General features: G+C 38.2%; 1 protein-coding gene across 1 annotated transcript in view; it reads left to right on the top strand.

Moving 5' to 3' along the window:
- MRPL13 (mitochondrial ribosomal protein L13) overlaps window positions 1–14,414 on the top strand; it is a 35,186-nt gene extending 20,772 nt beyond the window's left edge. Inside the window, exons 6-7 of the mRNA XM_065895532.1 lie at window positions 2,621–2,742; window positions 14,126–14,414. Of these exons, the coding sequence (XP_065751604.1) occupies window positions 2,621–2,742; window positions 14,126–14,147 (144 nt within the window). The 3' untranslated portion in view covers window positions 14,148–14,414. The remainder of the gene's footprint in view (window positions 1–2,620; window positions 2,743–14,125) is intronic.
- The last annotated feature ends 12,026 nt before the right edge of the window (window positions 14,415–26,440 follow it).

Genomic DNA, 26,440 nt, shown 5'->3' with positions numbered 1-26,440 from the left:
ATGTGATCCTTGACCTTGGATTGGAAAAATTCAATTTGGGAAATTTGAATATACACTGTATATTAGAGTAAAAGGTGTTTCATCAATGTTAGTTTTCCTGAACATGAATTTGTAATGTGGTTACATCGGAGACAATTCTTATATTTAGGAAATATATATGCTGAAATATTTAGGGATGAAATATTTGCAGACTACTCTCAAATGGTGCAGTCAAAAAGAATGTTTTTGGTGTATGTGTTTATGAATAGATAAAAAGAGAGAGAGCAATCATGTCCTATTTGAACAGTCAGTGAATTTAGGTGAAGGTTAGATGAGTGTTCACTCATTTTGGCAACTTTTCGGTAGATTTGAAATTCCTTTAAAACTTGCAAAAAAGTGGGAGTTCCCTGGTGGTCCAGTGGTTAGGCCTCCACGCTTCCACTGCCTAGGGCCCGGGTTTGATCCCTGGTCAGGCCTCCACGCTTCCACTGCCTAGGGCCCGGGTTTGATCCCTGGTCAGGGAACTAAGATCCTGCAAGCTGCGTGGCACGGTCAAAAAAAAAAAAAGTATAAAGAGGAAAAATTTCAAAAAAGTAAATGATCACCTCGCCCCTGTGCTTCTTTTTTCTACTTTTATTCTTTTCCTTATTTCCCTCAGGTTCACCGCCTGCTCTGTGCAGAGGACATACACGCATAAAAAGAAAGTTTTTCCGGTTTCATGTGTAATGCCTAGTCAGCATCTTTAATTCCTAACTTTGCATTGATTTTGTCCATTCTTTCAGGGGATTCCTTTAATAGTGGTGAAATTTGGTAAGCTCATTTCAGTCAAAATTCTATTCAATTCAGCAAACATTTACCAGGAACCCACTATGTCCCAAACTCTCTATGCTGAGTGAGCAGTTGGCAACTTTTAAAATTGTCTTTGCAAATACAAGCTAAGGATTTTTTTTAATGGCTTCCCAAAGAAGTGTGAAATAGTCATAAATTTTCGTGAATACCAAACTGGCAGATAGACTTCTTTAGTAAGTAAACAATAAGGACCCTTAACGGTATTTCATGTGTCCAGACTTTCTCTGCTTGTTCTGATTCTGTGTGCTTACATTTGCATATTTGAATATGCTGGGAAGGGAATTTAAATATTTTTCAAATACTTTTCAGTGAAGAAACACTTCTCAATAGTATTTATTGTGTTTTGTATATGTTGATAGTGACCCAGCCTATCCAAACCATAATTTTAAAGTCATTTTAAATTTTAAAAAATATTTTTAAATTTTTGCCATATTAGGTTTTAGAATGAGTTTATAGTGCAGTAGAGCTCTGTGATTCTCTAAAATTATTTTTAAATCGTATTTTGATTCTTGACATCTTGAATAGCTTATTTGATGCCATGACCCTGCCCAGATATTTGATTCCCAATTATACTATTACTCTCTGCAGACAACTGTAATTTACTGTATAATCATCCTTCTTTTCTGAAAACGTTTAGGAACACACTAAAATGAAAAGAGGGAATTCTATCTACGATCCCTGGGGAAATGCCCATAGGACACTTCCATATCGATATCTTACTATTTTTTTTGATAGACTCTCCAAAATTAACTGATCATTCAGATCCACAATATAATTCTCTTTCCCTTATTTTTGTTCCATGAGCACAGTATAAATGTTAATTCTTTTGGTTATTCATGCTCTTCATCTTATCATTCCCTTTATTTAGTCCACTTCCTGTTCTTCTAAGATACCTCTCAAATGTATGCTTTACTCCTCAGCTTGCTTTTCGTTACCCAAGTTCAGGCTTTCTCATATTTTACCTTTCCTTTTATTTTTCTGAACATTTGGATATATTTCCAGGGGAAGATAGTTCTGGGCAAGTGCCATTAATAAAGGCACCGGGATTTGAGTGTAGGCCAACGCCTGAAAGGTGAGGAGGTTGTTTACTCAGAAGCCATGGGCATTTGTGGAGGGGTGAAGTTGGAGAGGTGTGCTTCCTGGTTTAGCTAAGGAGTTAGAACTTCATCCTGAGAGATTTTTAGCTAAGGGGTGACTTCTTTAAAACTGCAAGCCTTTAGAAGCCATGATCTTTTTATTTTCCTTTATATACTCAGCACCTAGCACAATTTCTAGTTCATAGAAGGAGTTCAGTAAATGCTTGTTGGCTAAATGACTCAAAGATCCAGCAGATTTTCATTTTTGAAAGTTTTTTTTGGCAACAACATGGAGCATTAATTGAAAAAGGTTGTGGCACTGGAAGCAACAGACCTTGTGCATACACTCATCAGATGAAACATTGTGAAAATGAGCCAAAGCAGTGCCTTTTGCAGTTGAAAGGAGGGGAAAAATGTAACAATATTCAGAAAAAGTAGAATTTATTGACCAGATACTTGTCAAAATTGAAGACATCTAATGTATCATTAGGAATAGGTTTGTCAAGATTAAAATATAGAATGTATTACTGTAATGAGATTACTTATGTCACTGATTTAATGTATTTTTCAGGGATTTTTACAAAGTTTTAATTTGAAGATTGTGTTGTTCTCATCTTATAAACATTCTTTTATTATTTTTTAATACTAAGAATTACTAATTTATTACTAGGGAATATATTTTAAGAAAATTAAGCCTAAATTTTTATTTACTCTAGGATATACCAGAAGATATTCTTAAGAATTTAGTGGAAGAGCTTCCTCAACCACGAAAAGTGCCCAGACGTCTAGATGAGTACACACAAGAAGAAATAGAGGCTTTCCCAAGAGTTTGGTCTCCGTAAGTCTTTCTTTTCCTTCCTATTTTTGTTTTTTAACCTGAGTTTAGTATCTCCTGTTTTCATATCCAAATGATAAGATCCTTGAGGGTAGGAAGAATGAACTTCTTTTCACTCTCTCGGATACTCTTTGCAGCTTCTACCTACAAATAAACTCTAGACGTAGATGGTAGAACCAAAAGTCTCGGGGTCTTAAGACCTTGCTAGGTAAGTGCAAGGATGTTCATAGATGCCTATAAATTATCAGATATTTTGTTTGGGATGACACAACTTGGATTGATTATAGTCTCTTGGGATAATAAATGAATTGTTCTTACCTAAAACAAAGTGATTCTCTGTTTTTTCAGATTGCTTCACTAAGCCAAGAATATGATCTAATGAAAGTCATTAGTTCTGGATACTTATAGTCAATCCAAATAGAAAAACAAAATAAAAAAACACTTTTGCTCTCCTCTATTACAATTTCCTCTACCTATGAGCCAGAAAGCTGCTTTGCTTTGACATACTGTCCTATCTAATTGTTTCCAGGCTGTTTTGCCTGGCCTACCAGGCTCTTTGTAACCTCATCAGCTTAAATTCTCACTCCACCGTGCTGGTCTAGCATAGCAGACTGTGTAAGCTTGGCACCCTTTTTATGCAATTTAACTTTTCCATGACTTTGTCCTGCTGTTACCTCTGCCTAAAACAACACGTCCCTCACCTCCTCCTCCTCCTCCTCTGGAATAACTCTTACTCATTCTTTAGGCCTTAGTTCAGATGTCAGTCTCCTTTAAGAAGCCTCACCTAAACATCAAGAGCAGACTAAGTGCTCAACCATCTTCTGCTGTAGCACCTGCCATGTAGCTCTGTCTTTACCACATTTACCTCCTCAAAAGCAAGGGCTGCATTTTGTTCATTGTTACATCACCAGTGCGTAGAACCGTACCTCACCTGATAGGGCCTCAGAAATGTTTACAGAATTTACACAGTAGGTTTAGAGAGGGCCACACATCCTCGTTACTTGATCTACAAAAGACAGGTAATCTTCCCACAGGATACTTAACCATTGTACTCTGAAAATCCATATCTCTTGATGGGCTGTTTGGCCAGATAGGTTTGTGAAAACCTAAGTCTTCCCAGGATTACCAGTATGTCCAGGAATCTAATCCTTGACTCTCATTGTATGTGTATATAACTTCACTCTTTGCACACAGAGGTCTTTAGGGTATTCTGTTTAAATCTTTTTGACTTTGCTGACTTGTGTAAGGTTCACCTTTAATTAAATCTGCATATAATGAGCAAAATAATATTAGTGATCATTTACACTTTCCAGTTGGCCCGCACTGTGCTAGGTGGTTTGCATACATTGTACCTAATTCTCTTACCAATAAGATAAAATACATTATTCCTGTTTTTAAGACTAAGCCAAAGGTTGGCTGGTCTGTAGTACAGCCTGAATTTGAAACTAATTGTAGCTGATTCCAAAACCTGTGTTCTTTCCACAAAAGTAAACTGCTTCATTAATTTATTTATTTATTCAACAAATATGTATTATGTGCAAGACACTCTTATGTGCAAGACACTATAATAAGCACTAGGACACACATTTGAAAAATTACCATTAAAGCAATTCTTCAATTCCATTTTACAAACTTATTGAGTTTATACTACGTGCTATAGCTTTTGACAGATGCCAAGGAAATGCAGATGATGAAGCATTTAAATGAAACTTCCTCCAAAAGTCCTTCCTATAATCCTTGAGCTGGGTTAGGCCCCCTTTATAGGGTCTCATTGTACATGTTCCTTTTCTTTTACTGTATTTATTCTAACGTAATTAAATATATGCATGATTACCCGTTTAACGTCATTCCCTTACGAGACTCCACGAGGGACGTGTATGTTGTCTGAGCACAGTGACTGGCTCATTAAGTGGGCACTCAGCAAATATTTATTGAGTGAATAAATGAAGAAATAGAGTATCCTTTTATCAGCTTTTATAAATGAGGTTAGAAATAATTTTTAGAACATATGAAGGTAGTAAAATGCTCCAATTTAATACTAATTCTTCATGTCAGAATCAGTGAAATTGACCAACTTAAAAAACCCTTATTGTTTTTGTTCCTGTTCACTGTATCATCTGAATTACCCGGCTGCTTTTCAGTTGATATCAAACAAGTGATTAACAAACTCTATGTGAAAAATTGAAAAAATTGGCTTTATGATGTCTGATATTTTTATCAGCTAGTTATTAGGATACATTCTCATGTTAAGTATTTCTCTCTAAAATAAGGCAGTGCGTTTTCTATTATTCCCTTATGTTCTGGTTTTGATTGCTTGACATTGACATACTTGTGGACGAGAAACTATACATCATGTGACCTGATTTGATTCTAACGACTGAATTAAGTGTGGAGTGCTTTTCTCTTTTCCTTGGCTGCTTTTTAGATACCTGTTTAATAGTTTGCCTTCTTGTCAAAACCTAAGATTCTGTTTTTAATTCTTTTTATTTAAATTCATTTTTTTCCTCCAGATCATATAGTGGTTTATTTAGATAAATCAGTAAATAAAAGGTTTTAAAGTTTGTTCCACATGCTATGATAGTTACAATTATTCCCTCCTTTGGCATCTGAGAAATGAAGCTTCTGAACTACTTTGATGATGTTTAAACTTTAGGAAAAATAATTTTAATTTAACTTGTTCTTAGAGATTTACATGGTCATTTAGTCAAGACATATCCAATGTACCTTTTCCTACTTAAACTACATAGAACTTACATTTATCCTTAAAACTCAGTCCATATAAACATACAACATTTTTCTAGGAAGATGTTAACATTTTTACAAGTTCCTTAAAAGAGATGTGGAATTTGCCACAAATTGAAATTAATCCCTAACTTATAAAAATCATTTATTAGCTTAAATTTACCACCCTGGAACCTTTTCTTTACTAAAAATTCACAATAATATAGACTGCACATAAAATAGATAACATTTACTTGAAACATAATACTCTTTGGAAAGTAAACTCAGGCATTCAGTTGAAAAATATTTTAATTTGGTGGTTTTTTAAAACTACTAAATGTTTGGGCTTCCCTGGTGGCGCAGTGGTTGAGAGTCCGCCTGCCGATGCAGCGGACACGGGTTCGTGCCCCGGTCGGGGAAGATCCCGCATCCCGCGGTGCGACTAGGCCCGTGAGCCATGGCCACTGAGCCTGTGCGTCCAGAGCCTGTGCTCCGAAACAGGAGAGGCCACAACAGTGAGAGGCCCACGTACCGCAAAAAACAGCAACAACAAAAACTACCAAATGTTCATTGTAGAAAATAAGAATAAGATATATACATAAGTAAATAATTTCACCATACTTAACATTTTGGTGTGCTAACTTCCTGTTTCTTTGTGTTAGTTTTTTTTGTTTCTTTGTGTTAGTTTTTATGTGTGTGTATGTTTGTGTTTTACAAATTTGGGAAATTAGGATTTTTCTTTAAATATGGTCTCAACTGCATTTTCCCAATTTACAAGATTTTTTCCCCACAAGCATGATCTTCAATGGCTGCAGGATATGACATCAGTTTTATTCTGTAAATCCAAGTATGTCATATCTGATTTTCTCATAGAAACTCTGTCATAATTGAACTTATATTCGTAACCAAGATGGATATGGTACTTTTTTTTTTTAAACTGGAAATACCAAAGGTGCTATTTAGTTAGTTATGTGACCAAACACATATTATTCATGTAGAGTTATATATCATGAATATTCTAAAGTGTAGTCTAAATCAGTTAATCCAGGCAGTATAATAATGAAATAACCATTCACAACAAATTATATTTAATGTTATTATAGTCAAAGAGTACTGATCAAACTGTTCATTTTACTAAGGTATTACTGGTTCGTTTAAAACAAATTAGAAGGTGACTGAATGCCTTCATTATATTAATGGAATTAGAAAGGGTTTTTCTATAATTATTTTTAAGGAGACTTTTAGTGAAATTTAGAGCCACTTGATGCATTATTGAGTTACTGTTTTGAAATGGATTTTCCTGCCCCTTCTTTTCATTCCAAATTTCCCTCTGGCAGGAATATACATTAGACACAGGCTTTCCTTTATGCTTTATTAAAGTTGTGATCCTTCCTCACTAGTGGCCACACAATATCTGTTAACTTATGTTAACTTATATCTGTTAATATTATGTGTTAATAAAGTTCAAGTGTAAAATAGTATATACATTAGAACTACAATTAAAATATTTGATACACCATGCAGTGCAATCCCTTGAAAGTGAGATTCCTCATTACTGATAGATTTGCTTTTATGAGAAAAAAATTTTTTTCTCCTTTTGGAGAAGGAACCTACTTAAAATATACTTTTTGTTCCACTCAAAATAGCTAAGCCAAGAATATAACCTTCCTTTGGAATGTAGTAATTGGAAATTATTCAAGATAGATCTGATGGTGAACCTGCAGAGACTTGACTGAAACACATGTACCTGGATTGCACCATAAATAAATACAAACAAAAATAACTTGCTTTGGTTTTTGTTTCCCTAGCAATAAAACCTAACACATGTTTATAGTATAAAAATGTACATTTTTAAATTGCAACTGTTACTAGCTTTTGGTTCAGTGTAAGTTCTTTACCATTTCTGTTAGAGACAAAAAGCTTCTGAGCAACAGTAACAATTGACAAACTAAGCTTTGAACCCAGTAGCTGATTAACAAAATTATTTTAATCTCAGTTAACAGCTACCGTTGTTGGGATTTCATTTAAGTTATTTTCAATCACTTAAAAAGTTGTATTCCCTCAGGGCTAACTTCAGCATACTCTAGATTTTGTTAGGCTAGTTGTTTATTTATTTTTAAAACAAAGGTAGACCAGAAGAAACTAATACTTATGAGGAAACTATAAATATTGTTTTATAACTAAAAGCCACTTTCTCATATGAGAAGTATTGCCTATATACCTCACTTCTTAAACTAGTGTGTATACTTGGTGTATTAGTAGTTTTTACATCTCATGGATATGTAAATTGTGTCAGAATATGTTATAAGGTTTTATCTTGTGTTTCTTGATGGTACAGAGTAAATGTGCATTTGCCATGGGCAAGTGGTGACTGTAGGGTACACACTTAGAATTTGTTTCTCAAAGATAAAACAATAGCACTTATCTCTTTTTCACAGTTCAGTTGCCTGAGATTGTAGCTTTCAAATGGTCAACTTATTTTAATTCTGTCAATAATTATTTCCATGGTCATTGCAGTTTTGCCAACACATTACAAAACCGCAATAATCATGGAAATTATAATGCTGTCACTGTAATGGAAATTTTTCATTATGTAGGGTAAAAATAAAACAGTTCATTTGAAACTTTTAATTTTCATTTATACAAAACTCTGTAGGAGAGCTCTTCTTAGGAAAAACTAGGTATGTAGAAAATTCCAACTTAGAATTGCTTCACATTATCCACAGATTGATGAAACAAAATCAAAAAAGAAATGTTTTTTACTCCTCACTTGTTAAATCAGTAATGCTTTATTTTAAGCATAACCCTCACCTTTGTAGAGAAACTAAGTGTGGAAAGTTTCAGCATCAGTAAACGCTTGAAAACAGACGTTTATGATGAAAACCTATGTTCCTGGTCTAACTCTCTTTACAGAGTGTGCTGTTAGAAGTGTGCCTGCAAAAGAGAGAGAATATGAGGATGAAAGTGAGAAGGCTTGAGGACAACCGTGATTGGCCTTGGAATTGTCTTTGCTGAAAGTAGAATTAGATTTAGGGAGTTTAATAGGTAATCCATGCAGCTCTGTAAAAGAAAACGGGTGCCAGGAACGATAGCACTGCAGAAGGGACTCGGTGAGCATCCTGTTCAGTCTATAGCTCTGGAAGTCAGCAAGGATTTCAGCTTTCGGCTTGCCCTTCGATATAAAAGCTACTCATCCCCAAAATGTACAGATTTTTGGTTTTAGTTAAATGAACGCCCAGAGAAAAATAATTTTACCTATGGCTTTATAAAATGTGCTTCAGATCAGAGACTTAGTTAAAGACGGTGGAGAAGGATTTTTACCTTTTCAAAACCCATAAAGATCTGGGACCTGGACATCTTCAAGATGTCTAGTCTAGTCATGTGGCATTTTCGTAGAAGATTTAACTTAATTTGCTACTCTTCACAGTCAGAAGTTATTAGCTGGACTTGGGGAGAAAGCTTACGTTCCAGCTTTTCCATCATTTCAACCAACACAGTGTTGGCTTAAACCATAGACCTCAGTATTTCCAGTCCTGAATTTTGCTCATATTAAGCCTTCTAAACTATACTGTTCTTTTGGATATTTAACACATTGTTAAAATAAAAAGCAATCTTTATATATACAACCAAAATAAAATCATTTACATCTCCTAGCCAATAGAGCTTATGACTTAAAAGTGGTAATTGAATGTAACAATAATTCCTATTAATTTTAATTGGAAAAATTTTTTGATTTTTAAAAAATTTTAACAATCTTATGAGTTTATTTTTTAATTTTTATTTTATATTGGAGTATAGTTGATTTACAATGTTGTGTTAGTTTCAGGTGTACAGCAAAGTGATTCAGTTATACATGTATCTATTCTTTATCAGAGTCTTTTCCCATATTGGTTATTACAGAGTACGAATAGAGTTCCCTATGCTATATACAGTAGGTCCTTGTTGATTATCTATTTTATATATAGTAATGTGTATATGTTAATCCTGACCTCCTCATTTATCCCTCCCCCCCGCCACCTTTACCCTTGGTAACCATTAGTTTGTTTTCTATGTCTGTGAGTCTATTTCTGTTTTGTAAATAAGTTCATTTGTATCATTTTTTTAGATTCCACATATAAGTGATATCATATGGCATTTGTCTTTCTCTGTCTGCTTTACTTCACTTAGTATGATAATCTCCAGATCCATCCATGTTGCTGCAAATGGCATTATTTCATTCTTTTTTATGGCTGAGTAATATTCCATTGTACCTAGAAGTGAGTTTAGTTTTTAAAAAATCACTGTTGAACTTTTTCTGATCAGGCTAGTGGTACAGTGTCTGGGGAAATGAGTGTAGCAGCACCATTGCTCTATTACCTGTACAGCTAACATCTTTAGTTCAAGGAGTATGTGATGTGACCAGATTTCCTGGAATGGTTTATTCTAAATAGTTCCATTCTTACCGTGGAAGTGACTTAAAACTCAATCAGACTGACCTTTTGTATTTCTTTCTTTTTTTTTTTGATATACAATATAGTGTTGTTAACTATAGTCGTCATGCTGTACATTACATCCCCAGGACTTTTTATTTCTATTTTTTAATTTTTAAAAATTTTTTGGCTACGCCACGTGTGGGATCTTAGTTCCCCAACCAGGGACTGAACCCGTGCCCCCTGCCTTGGAAGCGCGGAGTCTTAACCACTGGACCTCCAGGGAAGTCCCTGAGAATTCAATTCTGATTAATGTAATGTTGCTGTACATAGACTGGGAACTTTTTAAGAACCTAAATACAATGACATTTGCTCAGTTACTAAAGATACAGTTAATCTTTTTTTTTTTTTTTAATATTTATTTATTTATTTGGTTGCTCCGGGTCTTAGTTGCAGCAGGCAGGCTCCTTAGTTGTGGCATGCAAACTCTTAGTTGAGGTACGCATGTGGGATCTAGTTCTCTGACCAGGGATCGAAGCTGGGCCTCCTGCATTAGGAGCGCGGAGTCTTATCCACTGCACCACCAGGGAAATCCAAGTTAATCTTTCTTTCATGATAGATGCTAAAGGAATTTTAGTACCCAGCCTCTGCTGATGTTATCATAATTTACAATTAGTTATTGTTGTATCAGAAGAGCATAAAACTGCCTGTTAATAAAGTCCTCCGGTGAGTCAAGAGCCAGAAGGGTACTATATATCTATCGGAATCATGTCTAGCTAATGAGGAAGTGTGTTACCTTCTGTTAGGCACAGCACAGCTTTAGAAACTTCCTACTGAAAGCGTTTCTTTTGCTTCTTCAGCATCTTCAAATAGTCGCCCCCTCCGTCTTATGATCAGCTCTGTCGGAGGTCTGAGGTGAACCCTTGCTTGTCAGTGTGCGGTCCACGGACCAGCATTGCATCGCATGGGAGTTTGTTAGAAATGCAGAATCATGAGACCGTCTACAGACTAACTGAATCAAAATCTGCATTTTTACAAGAGCCCAAGCAATTTGTATGCCCACTGAAGTTTGAGACCCACTCAGCTAAATAGCCCTCCCCTCCCCTCCCCTTTCTTATATTATCTTGGATTGCCTTCTTTTAGTGGGAGTAAGCAATACAAATGTGTTGTATGTGTACCTGCTTTCATTTGTGTAGGTGGAGAGAGAAATATAACCGTATTTAGTGTAAAAACCTCACTTTTCCCCACAGGGGTACCTCCCGTAGCCATGTAATATGTTTCATTGTCTCGCATATGAGTTGATATTTCTAGCTCTGCGAACATCCAATGTACCTAGTCTCTTGGCTATGATACTGTTCCCCCTCCGCCCGTTAGAAGCAAATTAACCATCTGCAAAAGATTCCAAAAGCGGAAAGGATGAGTCTGCAAACAAAGTGGCATTTTCAAGGCGGTCACTATAATTACAAGTACCTTACAAGCCTCCACTACGTGCAAGATACTGTGCTAATTGCTGGTAGTATAAGATCAATTATATTGGGACTGTGCCTCCAAAGGATAGGAGTTGTGTAGAATAAAATGGTGTTTGCAGACACTGGAGTCAGAAGGTCTGCACTAGATCACTACCATCCACTTCCTAGCTGTGTATCCTTAGACAAGTTACTCAGCCCCTCTGAGCATCAGTTTTGTCAACTGTAAAATGGGGTTGATAACAGTGTCTTTCTCACTATATAGTTAGGAGGGTAAAATGATTGTGCATGTGAGGTAGTTAGTATATTCATGGCATCTAATAAGCACACAGCACTGTTATTTACATACATAACCACACTTATTCACTTACTTAGGGCAAGTGTAATTTGAGAAACACCGTAATAGAAGTATGCATGAAGTTCTCTGGCAATCTCAGGGAAAAGAGCCGTGCCTAAGTTAGGAAAGGAAGAGTTGTGTAGGGTTTCCCAGAACATGTGATTTGGGGGGTGGATTTTGAAGGATTAGTCAAGTCCACCAGGCAGAGAAGAGATAGGCTATACTTCAAGTGCAGAAAATCTCAAGTACCCAAGTCCAGAGGTCTGAAAGTTTCTATCTGGGCAATAGCAAGTAGTATAATGGGACCAGAACGGACAGGTTGTGGAAAGAATGACTCAGAAAGGTTAACTGGGACCGTGTTCCTGGAGGGCTATGTGTTGAATTCTGTGTTTGAATTTGACAAAGCAGTGGAGAGCTAGTGAAAGTTCTTCCACTATATGGAAGTGGGATAAGAAAGAATCTATGTTAGAGACTCTCAGATGTCTTTCCCTTTGCCCCATTTCTCCTAAACCCCAAATCCTACTTACTAGCTGCCTGCCATGGCCAGATTTCATCATATTCAAAACAAAATCCTCCCTTCAGAATCTGTTCTCCTGCCTGTATACCCTCTCCTGAACAAATAGATAGCATTGCCATTTCCTGAGTTCTTCAAGCTGAAAATTAACAGTCATCCTTGAATTGTCATTTTCCAGTAGCTCCTTCCTCCGTCATGTGCCTGGTCTCTTCCCTCTTCCCCTCCCTGCCCTGGACAAGTTAATTTTCTGCTTCTTGAATCCTGAAGCCATCCTTTCTTCTTACTCGTCACTGCCCCAGCCCTAACAGAGCCATCATCTTAACCCTCCTCACTTCCTCCAAAATGTCTTGAAACAAAATTGGGCTTCATTAGCCCCCGATCGCCTTCAGGTCAGTGTCAACATTTTTTGTGTGACAGATTACACCCTTCGTACATGTTTCCTATTTTACTTGTAAAGTCCACTAAAGGGTACTTTCGTCATCTCATTGTTAATAAATTAACTTTTGGTGTGGAAACAACCAGACTATGACTAAGCACATTTAATTTCATTGAGTGGAATTGCAGAGACTTCTTGTTAGGGCTACTTGTTAGAAATCTTAGAGGATTTCTTTCCAGTGGCATCACCGCCACCCTTTTGTAATTATATGAACCAGCTGGAAGAATAAATTGTTTCTTAAAATGCACTGGTGTCTCTTGACTAGGAATTTTGATTGTATTGAGTCACATACCCAAGATTCAAAGGGTGCACTTTGGAGCCCCTTCCAGCTATTGTATCAAACTGTCATTTCCCAGACTTTGGATTCAGTTTTTACATTTGAAAAGAGATTTCAGAAACAGTGACAAAATGCTGCAGTTTCTCTTCTTGTTGTTACAGAGTGACGATATGGTGAAGCATATTTGGTTAGTTTCCCAGATCAGTGCCTGTGTTCCTCATAGTTAAATAATAATTTTAAATTGTAATATAGTTCATTTACTTAGTTACCAGACTGTTGGTCTTCCTATCTGGTCTCTTTGTCTTCTTTTTTCTTTCTTTTTTTTTTTTTTTTTTTTTTTTTTTAGAAAAACATGATTTAAATGTAGAAAGGGATGAGATAAGTTGTTTCAGGGCAAACAGAGTTCACCTGTTTCCTTTTTTAAAGGAATTCAAACTGTTGAATATTTTTACAGCTGTTTCAAAAATATCTATTTAGTTTACTAATCACTAAATTCCTTCTGAAAATTCTGTAGGAGCTCAATACCTACAATTACACTACTCTGTAAAAGATAACAGGACACTAACAGTTTTCGCATTTCATAATTTCCTATTCCTCATTTTCTCCGTTGTTAAAATTTAACATTTCTCTGAAAATGTTCTTTGTTTTAATTTACTACTGGAAGGAACTTTCAGGTGTGATTAATCCTATAAATATATAAACAAAGAAAAGACTATATATGTATATAGTAAATTAAAAGACCATATATGTATATAATAAATGTGTGTGTAATTAAAATATCAAAGGGCTGGTGTTTATACATGTATTTTGTATGCTACTGTAATGAAAATTAAATTTAGCATATGATAAAATAATACAAATAGGGAAACTGCTCATTCAGAATTTGCCATTATTAGGCAAATCCATATCTTTATATATAATCCTTTCTATTAAAAGGGCTTCTGGGAAATTGAATTCAAGCTTTTAAGTCACTACATACTTTCATGCATAGGCACACGGGGGCCTATATTTATACTCTGCAAAGAACTTGGGAATTGTCACTTAACTGTTATACTTTGCGATAATTTGGCCTTAATGATTTTCACCAAAAATTTAGATATAATATTTGTAGATATTTCTTGATGAACAGTTACTTTCATTTTAAATTGGGAAATAATCTTCTTTCATCATGCGGGAGAAAATGAAATTGATTTGTGAAAGAATAAATGTTGATTTTTGTCTTTCAGACCTGAAGATTATCGGCTGTAAGAGACGGAAAATTTCAGAAAATAACAGTGCGGTGATTGAAACTTCTTCCTGATGAGTTTCTCCTTCCTACAGGGCAGGGTGAAACAGTTGCTGCCTTTTGACAAGAAACCTGTTTTGGGCGCTGAACGTTTGTGGGGAAAGGTCAGGAAGGGATATTCCTTCAATAGGAAGTTGCAATAAAATACATTATTTTATAGAATTGTTTTATTATGTAATCTGATTTGAATGTTATAATGATGATAAGAATAAAACTGCTTACTTGGTTAACTATTCAATTTCTCACTTAATTAAAAAAACCAAACCCTAGGTAGCACTGCAGTTAAAATTGCCAAGTGCCCATTCATGCAGATCTCCTCACGTTCCAGCTCCCTGTTTTTGACACCCGGGAAAACAAGGCCCACCTTCACTTTTCTTTTCAGTGACTCTTTTATCTAACCTCGCATCATCTGAGTTCATCCCTCCAGCTCAGTAGGGTAAGGTTTGTCCTGAGGTATTTTCAAACTGCTTCACTCTTTTCTGTGTCCCATAGAGCCTCTTGGTTTCCATGACACCAAAATAACAAAGTAATGCCTATCTGCTCCCTAGAAATCTCACTGCCCCACCTGTGATGCTGTTTGCAGACCCCTGCACTGTGTGTCCATCTCTCTCCCGTTGGCTCCTATTCACCTCTGTGCTGGGCACTGAGGTTGGACCGCCGGGATCAATGTGTGCGGCAAAATCTCCTCCCTGGGAATTCAAGTGCTGAGACACTGCGTTTGGGCATTTTTACGGTAGTTGTCTTCTCTTGCCCTAGCCAATCAAGGAGTGTCTCTGACCCCTTCTCCCGTTCATGCAGCAAACAGGTACTAAGTGCCTGCTATATGCCAGGTGTTGGGGAAACAGAAATCACACGTCTTCCCCCAACACCTCCATGCCCCACCAAAGAGCAGAGTGTCTATTGCAAGGCGGAAAGGAGCTGTAGATAGATTTGTAAATAAGTGCACCTGGGTGTCAGAGGTGCTGCTAAAACTATGTATGAGCTGTGATATAAGTACATTTAGGGGAAAACAGTATAAACATTAAATATGAAGTACTGATAGTAAGCACCTGCTAATATGCCAAACACAACTGCTTTATATAAATTAAAATTCATTTAATCCCTATATCACCCTATAATGTACATAATGTTACCTCCCCATTTAAAACTGGGCACGCTGAGGCAGCAATAAGTAACTTGGCCAAGGTCACAGAACTGCTCAGGGGCAAAATCAGGTTTGGATCCAGGCAGTCTGCCTCAGAAATCCATGGACTTAGTCGCCACTAGGCGAGAAAAAGTATTTATGTATCACAAATTCTGTAATAAAGCAAGCATGACCCGGTACAGGTCAACAGCTACCATTCAAGGAAGTGGCAGTTTAAACTATTGGACCAAAAAGAAGCTCCATCCCTTTTGATGTGGTGACCTTGGGGGTGAGCCAGTGTGAACTAAGCCCCCAGCTCCTGGTGCAGCAGCTTTAGTAGGGAGGAATTCTTGTCTGGTGTATCCCAAGCACCTAGAACAATGCCTGGCACATATTTCCTGATTGAGAAGGGCTCACCGAAGGAAGCCCTTGTTTCTAACACAGCTGCAGGATTTGAAAAGGTGAGATCATAGCAACAGGCTTTATAATAATGAGCCCAGTCATCATACCGTCAGCCCTCCACATGCATGGATGCAGAACCCACGGATTCAGGGGGCCTGTTGTATCACACCATTGTATGGATGGGACTTGAGCATCCTTGGATTTTGGTATCTGCAGGGAGTCCTGGGAACCATTTCCCCGTACATACTGAGGGACGACTGTATTGAATATTCAGGAAGAATATTGAGACTGATCACCATAACCCTTATTCTCACTTGCTGTGCGAGAGTCCTTTTGTAGGGGGAGGGGTTGCCTGAGCTATAGACCCAAGTAGACCTAAACGGGCTATACTGTTGGACTGAACTGCCCCTCCTGCTGTTGGGAGTTAGCTCCATTTTGCATTCGGAGAGAACCAGAGCAAAGAGGCTTTTGCACCAAGTGGCCTTGAGAAGCAGAAGCTATCAGACTTCCCAATCCTGCCCATTTGCCATTGCTTGAGAGTTTAACAGCCAGATCTGTGCGCTTCCTAGGAGAACACAAACACAGTAGCCAAATAAAAATCAAAACTCGCGGGCTTCCCTGGTGGCGCAGTGGTTGAGAGTCCGCCTGCCGAGGCAGGGGGCACGGGTTCGTGCCCCGGTCCCGGAAGATCTCGTGAGCCATGACCGCTGAGCCTGCACGTCCGGAGCCTGTGCTCCACAACGGGAGGGGCCACAACAGTGAGAGGCCCGCGTACCGCAAAAAACAAACAAACAAAAAACTCACTGTATAGGACCCAGGAACTTGAGGCGGGGAAGACAAGCTGAACCGCTAGAATTGTAGCTCCAATTAAAGTAGAATGAACAGAAGAAACAGAAGAGAACTTTAAAAAATACGAATATACGAATACTTACAGAAAAAGAAGGAAACCCTAGTTATTCCAACATCACATGGGAAGGAAAAGAAAGCTGATATATATATATTCTGTTGCGATGTGTGCCTGTAACGTGCAAATTAGCGCCGATAAGGAATCAAGTCACTAAAACCAAAATTATATTTGTCCATATGCAGTTTTTCACCAGGTGCTATGTGTTATGCTATTAACACCAGGTAAATGAGAAAAACACCATCCAGTTGAGCATAATGACCTGTGAAAGAATAATACACAACACCTTGTCTCTCCATTTTACCTACATGCATTGCCTGCTGTGTCTCCTCAGTAAAACATAAGTGTCCTGATTCTAATAGCAAAGGAAAAGCCTTAAATATTGCGGAGTTTTGAAACATAGAAAATGTGATTTTGCAGTAGCCGGGGGTGGGGGTGGGGGGCGGCGGCGCATAAAGTAATCACATTAATGACTACAGAAACAACACTAAAAAAAAAAAAAAAGAAAAGAGCTTAATCTTAACCTCCCAATAATCACCTGCTTTCTGGGGCACTGAAAACTGAAAAGCACTCATTTGCAGAGGGTAAGAATAACCGCAAACCTCCTGCAGCAGGAGAGCACTTTGTGTCATCTGATCTCATTTGGGTTCCCACAAATAGCTTCCTTTTGAGAGGGGTCAATTAACAAAACAATAAAAGAACTATTGTTTCTTTAAAACAGCAACCCAATATTTTCTCTCCTGAAGGAGAGATAAAAAACATATTCAGGCCAATGAGGAATAGGAGGAACCAAACAGGCTCAGTTGGGGAGGGTCCACCTGGGGCTTCCTGGATCCAACTCACCATACCCAGAGTTTGGGGTAGAGGAGGGTGGGCCCTTCTATGACGCTTTAGTCCCCTCTCAGGTTTCTGAATTGCCATTTTCCAGGTCACCTTTCTGTCTTAAGCCCATTCAGCTGAACAAAAAGCAACAATAAGCCACAGCCATCTACCTCTGGTTTCCTGTTTCATTTAAAAAAATATAATCTTCCTCCCAGCTATTCTCCATGGTTCAAAAACCACAACTCTTCACCATCAACACCTCTGCCGAACAAACTTCATGTCTTATCAAAATAGCATACTCTATTTAATATAATGTTTCCTTATTAGGAACTTGTGATATTTAAAACTGTGATAGTTTTCTTGTATCACTTACAAGACGGTATAAGGTTTGAGCTTTTCTGCCTCAACTCCATTTTTCCCATAAACCCATAATCCATCACGCAGGGATTATTTTTTAGGAATGCATATGCCGCATTATAGGACAGACAGGTGTACTCACTGTAAATCCTGGTTTAGCTCATTCTTCCATCAGGCGGACTCTTCATCCAGGGTCCTACGAGGTCACACTGGGTCAACCCCAGCAGAAGTCACCACCTAGGATATACTGTACAAAAGTCTGGTGCCATCCCTTTATCATGTCTGGGTTGGAGTAGGACCCACCTACTAGTGACGTCATTGCCACGGCCTGCCCTCATCTCCAGGCCTGGGGTATCCCCAGGGTTCCATTAGGACCTAGCAGGTGGGCCAAGTTAGAGCTAACTTCTAAAGCAGGTCTTTAAAGCCATCCTTTACCCAGAATGCAATCCTTTCTTTTCTCATCCTACTTCCTACTCTAAATTTACAAAGCGAATACTAAGAACTATGGGCACTGAGGTTGATAAATAATGTCTCTTTGTTTAGATAAACTGGGCCACAAGCTGCCCCAGAGGCTAGGGCCGTAGTGATGAAGTAATGCTGCCATCTTTAAAAGTGGCTGAAGAGCAGAATTTTGTTTTACTTGTCAGGTTTAACCCAAACGAAGGAAGTTTTTTTTAAAAAATGCATGTAAATTGCAGTTATCAGATTCTTATTAGAGTCCCTTCCTCTCCTTTCTTGCTAATTCCCTCCTTGCTAGATCCAGGCACCGTCACTATGCCTGTGCTCCATCTTTTTTCTATGCTGCATGATTTGTTTTCCTACCTTCTCCTGGAAAAGGGGTTTAGTACCACAGTCGGCCAAGAACAACATTAACTGTCCAGGTGTCTCCTGGCTGAAAATTCTCCCATAGACCGGTAGCAAGTTCTGAGTCTGCAAAGCCTAAATTAAGCCCCAGGAGGGATTTTTGCTGCCTATCTCTACAATGCTAAGTTCGAATCGGATAGAAGCCTATTTAAGAAGGTATAATCTTTCCAAGACAGACATTAAGACTCCGTATCAACTTAAATATAGGTTCTTGCAGAGAAATAGCCTCTCTCCCTCCCCCCCTTCTCTCTCTCTCCCCAAAAACTTAAGAGAGTTGGGTAGTTTTGCAGCATCACTACTGCTCAGGGCTTCACCTTAGATGAATGTTAACCTGAGATCAGCTACCAGTGAAACAGCCAGTCACTCCACCTGAGGCCAACTTTTATTAGGCTGTGGCTGCCAGGAAGGTTTAGGATACATTTTCCACATGAAGATGGCATAAACAGGACCACTGAAGGAGACACACATTTTTGCCAGTGCCATTTGGTCCATGAGAAGCTCTTCGATTTTCAACAAAGTCTTTATTTTAAGTCTTGACTTTGCTTTCACTGCCTTCACTTTTCAATTCCAAAGTTAATACCTATTAAAGTCTTGCAAACAGTGGCTCCCAGAAGAGCATCTGTTGCTCGTGGCACACCTGTGCTTTATCTGTGGGGGTTATGGAGCTCCAACTTGTCAACCTGTATTAAACCATTGAGAATCAACACTTTAAAATGATGACGCCATCTGGCATCTTCTTTACCAATCGTGAAACTAAAAAGGGTTTTTATTTTACTTTTTTTGAATTTTATTTATTTTTTATACAACAGGTTCTTATTATCTATTTTATCCATGTTAGGGTTTTTAATATTTAGAGGAAATTCTGAGCATAAAGCCTATCCTTCTTTGACTTTTTGGCAAATTCACAAAGTCCAAATAAAATATTTTTATAAGTTGTTAGAAAAATATTATCAGTTACTTTGTTATTATGTACTGTTACCGGCACTGTGGATATGCAGAGCCAATAAATCATGGAGAAATATGCATATGTGTGTCCTTCAGAAAAATCTAATCTGGAAGTCTAAACCGTGGAAGCAGTGATTAATTAGCCAGCTCTCTAGTCTATATTAACAAGGAATCTGTTGCACACTCACTCAACCAATATTTATGCTCCTGAAACTGTTCTAGGTGTTTGAGATGCATACGTGAATGAAAGTTTCCTGCTATCATGGTGTCCCATTGTGATTTATAATAAAAAATATATATGATATATACATACTTTCTATATATTTGATATATACATATACTTAATATATATACTTGATATGTATATTTGATATATATACATATACTTGATGTATATATACATATACTTGATATATATACATATATTTGATATATATACTTGATATATATATACTTGATGTATATATATACTTGATGTGTATATATATATATATATATATATCTGATATCTATCTATATATAGATAGATAGATATTTGGTCTTCGTCCCTGTTTCTGGCACAGAGCTCTTAAAAACCTCGGCATTTCCTAAGTGATGAGAGCCATAAAGGTGTCGTTTGTTATGTTAAAGAGGTGCTTTTGGACCACATCTAAGGATGACAGGGAGGGGAGAGGAGATGGAGTTTGAAATAATCAACGACAGCCAATGATTTAGTCAGTCATGCCTATGTAATGAAGCCTCCATAAAAACCCAAAGGTCAGGTTTCTGAGAGCTTCCAGGCTGGGGAAACAAAACACATCCACATGTCAACGTGCTGAGCCCCAAACTCCACGGGGACAGAGGCTCCTTTGCTCAGGCCTCGCCCTCTGTATCTCTTCATCTGGCTGTTGATTTGTATCCTTTCATATTCTTTGTAATAAACCAATAATCAAGTAAGTAAACTGAAGTTTACTGAGTTCTGTGAGCCGCTCTTGCAAAGTAATCGAACCCCAGGAGGGGATCGTGAAAACCTCTGATTTATAGCAGTCAGTCAGAAGCACAGGTGATAACTTGGCCCTGTGACTGTCATCTGAAATGAGGGCCTTCTTGTGGGACTGAGCCCTTAACCTGTGGCATCTGACGCTAGCCCAATTCTGATGCTAGTATCAGAATTGAGTTAAACCTGTGGGACACCTGGACAGCTTCCATGGAGAGGGAGTGATCCATGAGGTTACATCTGGAGGAAGAGCATTCCAGGCAGTGGGAATGGCAAGATGTGATAGGACATTACCTGGCATATTCCAGGAACAGCAAGGAGTCAGCATGGCCTCCCACAAAGTCAGTTCTGGAACCCAAACACCCTCCGTCTTATAACTCCAGCCTCCTAGAAGACCTTGGAGTCCCCTGCATTCAGGTGGCAAATGGGAAAGAAACAGGTAGACAGCACACACATACTTCTTAACTCCCTTGACTCGGAAGCCACAAACATATTCCATAGGTTGAGAACATGTCCCGTGGCCATACTGAGGGAGTCTGGAAATGAGAAAATAATTTGTGCTCAAGAAGAAGAGAATATAATTTTAGCTGAAGCTAGCCTGTCTCTAACACAGCAGCCAGTATGAATTATCTGGCACTGCTGTAGGGCTGCACCCTGCAGGCCTGCAAGGCCTCTACTCACCCAGCTTCAAGACAGAAGAGCCCAGAGTCAGCGACAGAGACATCAGTGGTTTAATGGATGGGGGAGCCTACCTCTCTGAAGCAAGGTCCTGGAGCAACACCCCACCACATGCAGCAGACCACGGGCAGGACAGGGCGCAGTCTTCGCTCCCAGGGGGAACGCGGAGATTGCCAGTTACAGGGGGAATTGACCTCAGGTTGGCTCATCGGTTACCAGGGAAATTTGCAGAGGGGCACGCCCCTCACCACCCCTTGGATAAGAACAATCACTAGCTGGGGCCTGGTGCAAGCATATAGGAAGGTCAGTCATGTGAGTGGGGTGTGGGTGAAGCAGGCACCGGTCGATCAGGGGACGTACAGAGAGCAAGAGAACAGTCACCTTGAGTCGCCTGACCGTACAGAGTGTCTCTTTAGTGATACCAGATTTAGGGAGATGAGAAGGCCAGTCTTTAATCAGTATGGTCAACAACTCCAAGCTAACATAGGTCCCTAATGAGAGACAAAGCAAGTGATTGATTGCAAACACACCTGATATTGCTGCAGTCAGTGCCTGCTTTGATAGGCACAAAAATTCAAAAAAAAAACAAAAAAACAAGTAAATGTTAGGGTTCAGAAATGGTGTCCAAGCCATAATCTTTCTGGTGACCACCAATGTCATTGTTCAGCTGTCTAGAAATGTGACAGCAGAAACCATCAGGCCATTCGCACACTGCCAAGCTGCTGGGTAGATGCGTGACCGGGTTTGTGGTCTTTTTAATTACTCTCCATTCTTCAAAGCTATCTTTAGCCATGCAGGTATAGACCCAGTTCCTTCAGAAAGCACTCCACATGTGGATGTAGATATTTCAGGAGAAGAAAAGTAAACTTTCCCAATGCTCTAGACAGACTGTTATTGCTCCCTGTACAATCAGCTTTTGAATTGTATCCATTTTTCTAGCTTTTCTGTGGCCTGTGGTCCTTCAAGTTGTGGCTCGCTCCCGATTTGATAAAACATGCTCACACTTGAGTGGAATCAGAGATAGAACTTGTTGGCAACACTCCAAGAACAAGAGCAGGTGGCCAGTGACAGTGGAGATTTAGTTAGCAAGGCTTCTACTTGTGGTGTCCAAATCTGATAACTGCAATGTCTGTAAAAAGAACTCTATTTGTGAAGGTCGATCCTTTCAGCCTGCAAACTTGTCAGCTCAGAAGCATAATATAACCATATACATGAGAAAGGACAGGTAAAGTGCAAGCACATGAATTTTCTAATAACCAAATCCTCTTCAATACATCTATTCAATAACTGAGCACATTCAAATAACAGTGATTTCTCAGAGGGAAAGCCCAGCGGGTTAACGATTTTGTGACCTGAGTTTTAGGGCATAACCGGGATACGGTTTTATCAGGAGTCACTGAATGTGGGCCAGACGACAGGACAGGGAAAAATGGAGATGAATGTCTTCGGTAATTATACGTATCTTTTCTACCTGACTCAGTTTTGTTTTGTTACCATACAAAATTCATTTTAGACCTGAAGAAAAGATATTTTTACTTCTTTGGATTCCATTATAAAACTTCTTTTAAGTTAGGTTAGAAAAGTTGATTTTCACTATGTTGGTCATGGTAATGTTTTTAATCAATGAGATAAAATGCAATTAAACATTCTAGAAACAAACAATGAAATATGGTTATTTATGCCAGTGTATGTTTTTTATTACTTAGCAAGATACAGAGAAAAAAGTAAATCATTACTAACATTTGTGCATTTAGATATGCTACCAAAACAAGCACATTATCCCAGCCCTCCTACTGCCTCTTTTATTCTGCTTTTAAAAGTAGCCCTGCCTCCACTTTCCTAAACATCAGTGACTCATATTTCTTCATGCATTCACCTCATTCATTAGGATGAGACTATTAAAAAGGTAATAGATTATTTTTGTAAAGTAGAATTTTGCTCTGAAATCTCCTGTGATTTTCCTGTAAATTTTCTGAGAGCACACGCTTGTTGCAAACTATTTTTCAAACAATACAGAAATGTTAAACACGAACAGTTAAGTGAAATGAACACTTTGCACAATCCCATAACCAGGAAAGTAAGCCTGGTTAAATGTCTGGAGTTTATTCATCCCAATTTTTCAGTACAGATAGATGAACAGAATAATAGATAAATATTGTACCTATTGTTCTGCAGCTTGCTTTTTTCATTTATCAATAGATTTAAGCATCTCGTGTCAGCCAAATTTCTAATCAAATTATTCAGTCTGATAAATAACGTAAAACTGTTGCAAGTATATTCGCGTAGTTAATTTTTGTTAAGGATAGAGTTATTCTAGAGAGTATAGAATAACCAGGACTTCGTGGCAAAGGAATTCTCTGAACTCTGAGCTTGTCTAGCACAAATGGACCATTCACATCAGTGTTTCCAATGCCGCAGCAAACCAGAACCAAAAGTTATGATTTTTTTAAACCAAATATTTTGGTTCATACCTTGGAAACTTCCATTCTGCATTTGAACAGCCCTTCTTTGGGGGGGGACAGGCCCAAAGGGATTAAGTTCTGGTGGTTGTCATAGACTAAATTAGTCATCCAAAATCATTCTTCACTGTCTCAACCTTCTTGAGTTGTTATCTGCCGTTAATATTGTACTTACTCTGAAAAAAGCAGAAAAGCCTCAAAACCAGCATGCCATTCTAAAATCATTCTCTCTTCCTCCTCAAGTTTCTAACTCAGTGAAATTCCCACTCACTCAACCTCCCAAACTTGCAATCTTGAAGTCATTCTTACCTTCTGCCTGTCATTTCCCAACCTTATCCCATCAGTCAAGTTCTGCCCATAGTACATACTTCTTCATCAGCTCTCAAATCTCTCTCCTCTTCTTATTCCTCACTGCACCACTGTGGTCCAGGCCCTCGTCATCTGAACTACTGCACCAGGCAGCGTGGTACATACAGGGAAGGGGTCATGAGCTACGAGAGCAAACCAATTAGAGTTAGAATCCCTTCTTTTCCTCTTCTCTGGATGTGTGTCTTGTTACTTACCTTACATGTTTGATCATTTGTAAAAAGGGAATACTTACCTAACTTGCGGAAATCAACTTAATATAAGGAACCCAGAATAGAGGCTAATACGTGGGGGGTCTTCACTAAATGTCTTTTTCTTTTCTTGATCTTTCCCCACAACAGTCAATCTTAAATTTACACTATATATAAATTGTGTCTGCAAATAATACGCCCAATCAGGTCACTTACCTACTTAAAGACCCCTACTGACTTCCTATTGCTTTCAGGCAGAAATCTGAACATTTTATCATGGGATAGATCTTCCACAACCTTGTCCAAATTACCTTCCCTGCTTCAACTTAGAGCAAGAAGTAAGGAAGCTCCTACACCATCATATCCACCTTTTCTTTCCCTGCACCCTAATACGTGGCTGAACCCGTGGCAGATACTAATTAAAAGTTCGATAGATGGATGGATGCAGGCACAAAGAGATGGATGAATACATGAACACATGAATGAATACATGTATAGGAAGACAAGATTTAAATACCTCTTCCTCACATTCTGAAATACTTAATAGCTCTTTCTAAGAAGCTGATCATTCATTCCTAGGCATTACTGCTGTCTCCCAAATGTTCTGGTTTATAGCTACAGGAAACTCTTCCCTCTGTTGACTGAGTATATGATTTGACTCGGATTATAAATCGAACTGTGCTAGGGTGAGATGATTCTACAAACATTTACTGAGCAGCTGGTAAGTGCTAAGCACACTGTGGACAGTCTGAGACCGCTTAAAGTATGCACACGAGTAAAACGGGAGCTCAGAGGTTAAAGAACTCACTAGAAAAGGGGACTATGGTGTCATGGTTATGGAGGTTGTCCGGGTGGTGACGGTGGGGTTCAGAGAAGGCTTCACACAGGAGGAGGAGCCTGGCTTAGTTTCAAATGGTGAATATGAATAAAAGTAGGTCCTTTACTTCTTTGGGACAACTAAGGGAAGTTGGAAATGAAATGTTATTATGGAATAACTGTTACTTTCATAAGGTGTGATAATGAAATTGTGGATTTGAGGAAAATATCCTAGATGCATGTTGAAGCGTTTAAGGGTGACGTGTCGTGATGTCCATAACTTGTATCAAAATACTTTAAATTTATGAAACAAATATGCCCAAATGGTAAAAATTATTTTTTAAAGGAGATGGTATATGTTTATTTGCTAGTCTCTCTACTTTTCAATATGTTTAACATTTTTCATAATAAAAGTGAAAACAAACAAACAAAAATAAATAGGTCCTTTAAACTGGGGTGGGACAAAGATGAAGGTTTCCCAAGTGGAAGAAAAAGCATGCCAAAGATAAATAAGAGAGAGCACGCAACAAGGGTTTTTGCAACTAGTTCACTGCGGCTGTAGTCTGGAGAATATTTAGCTGAGAGATACATTTCAAAATAAAATAAGAAAAACCAGGTTGGAGAGCTTGTGGAAACAAAAATGAAAAAGGGATAGTAGAAGGTAGGGAAATGTTCCAGGTGATCTCATCCATTTCCATAGCCTTTAAATAGTACCTACATGCACCTGACTCCTAAATTCATATCTCTAGCCCTGGTTACTCTCCCAAACTCCGACTTATGCTCAGTTTTCTCCTCAACTAAACTTTTCAACCACTCTGTCCCGAGTCTGTAATTCTAGAAATCAAGAGTTTCTAACCAAAGTGATGAAAATTCTGAGGAGCAATGTCCTTTTATGAAATTACACTTTATTACTTTCAGAAATGATATAAAGTATAAATTAAAATGTAAGTATATTCCTGCCAAAATAGGTGAGTCAATAAAAATGTACTTCAAAATAAGCTTTTATTCCAGGCAATGTACTGTAAACATAAAAATCTTGAATTTGAATTACACCTTTTATTATGAACATTTCACTCAATAAAAATCTCATGAACTGGGTCCAAGTGATGACAAATTCCAAACTAATGAAGTGTTCCCATAGCTTAAATAAACAAATTTAGATCACCAAGTAAAATCAAAGCCAAGTGTATTTGCACAACTCAAGAATGATATGGGGACTTCACTGGTGTTGCACTGGTTAAGAATCTGCCTGCCAATGCAGGGGACACGGGTTCCATCCCTGGTCCGGGAAGATCCCACATGCCACAGAGCAATTAAGCCCATGAGCCACAACTACTGAGCCTGCACTCTAGA

This window comes from Phocoena phocoena, chromosome 17 (assembly GCF_963924675.1).
Source record: "Phocoena phocoena chromosome 17, mPhoPho1.1, whole genome shotgun sequence".
NCBI classification, from domain to species: Eukaryota; Metazoa; Chordata; class Mammalia; order Artiodactyla; family Phocoenidae; genus Phocoena; species Phocoena phocoena.
This window is presented reverse-complemented; position numbering and strand designations above follow the sequence as displayed.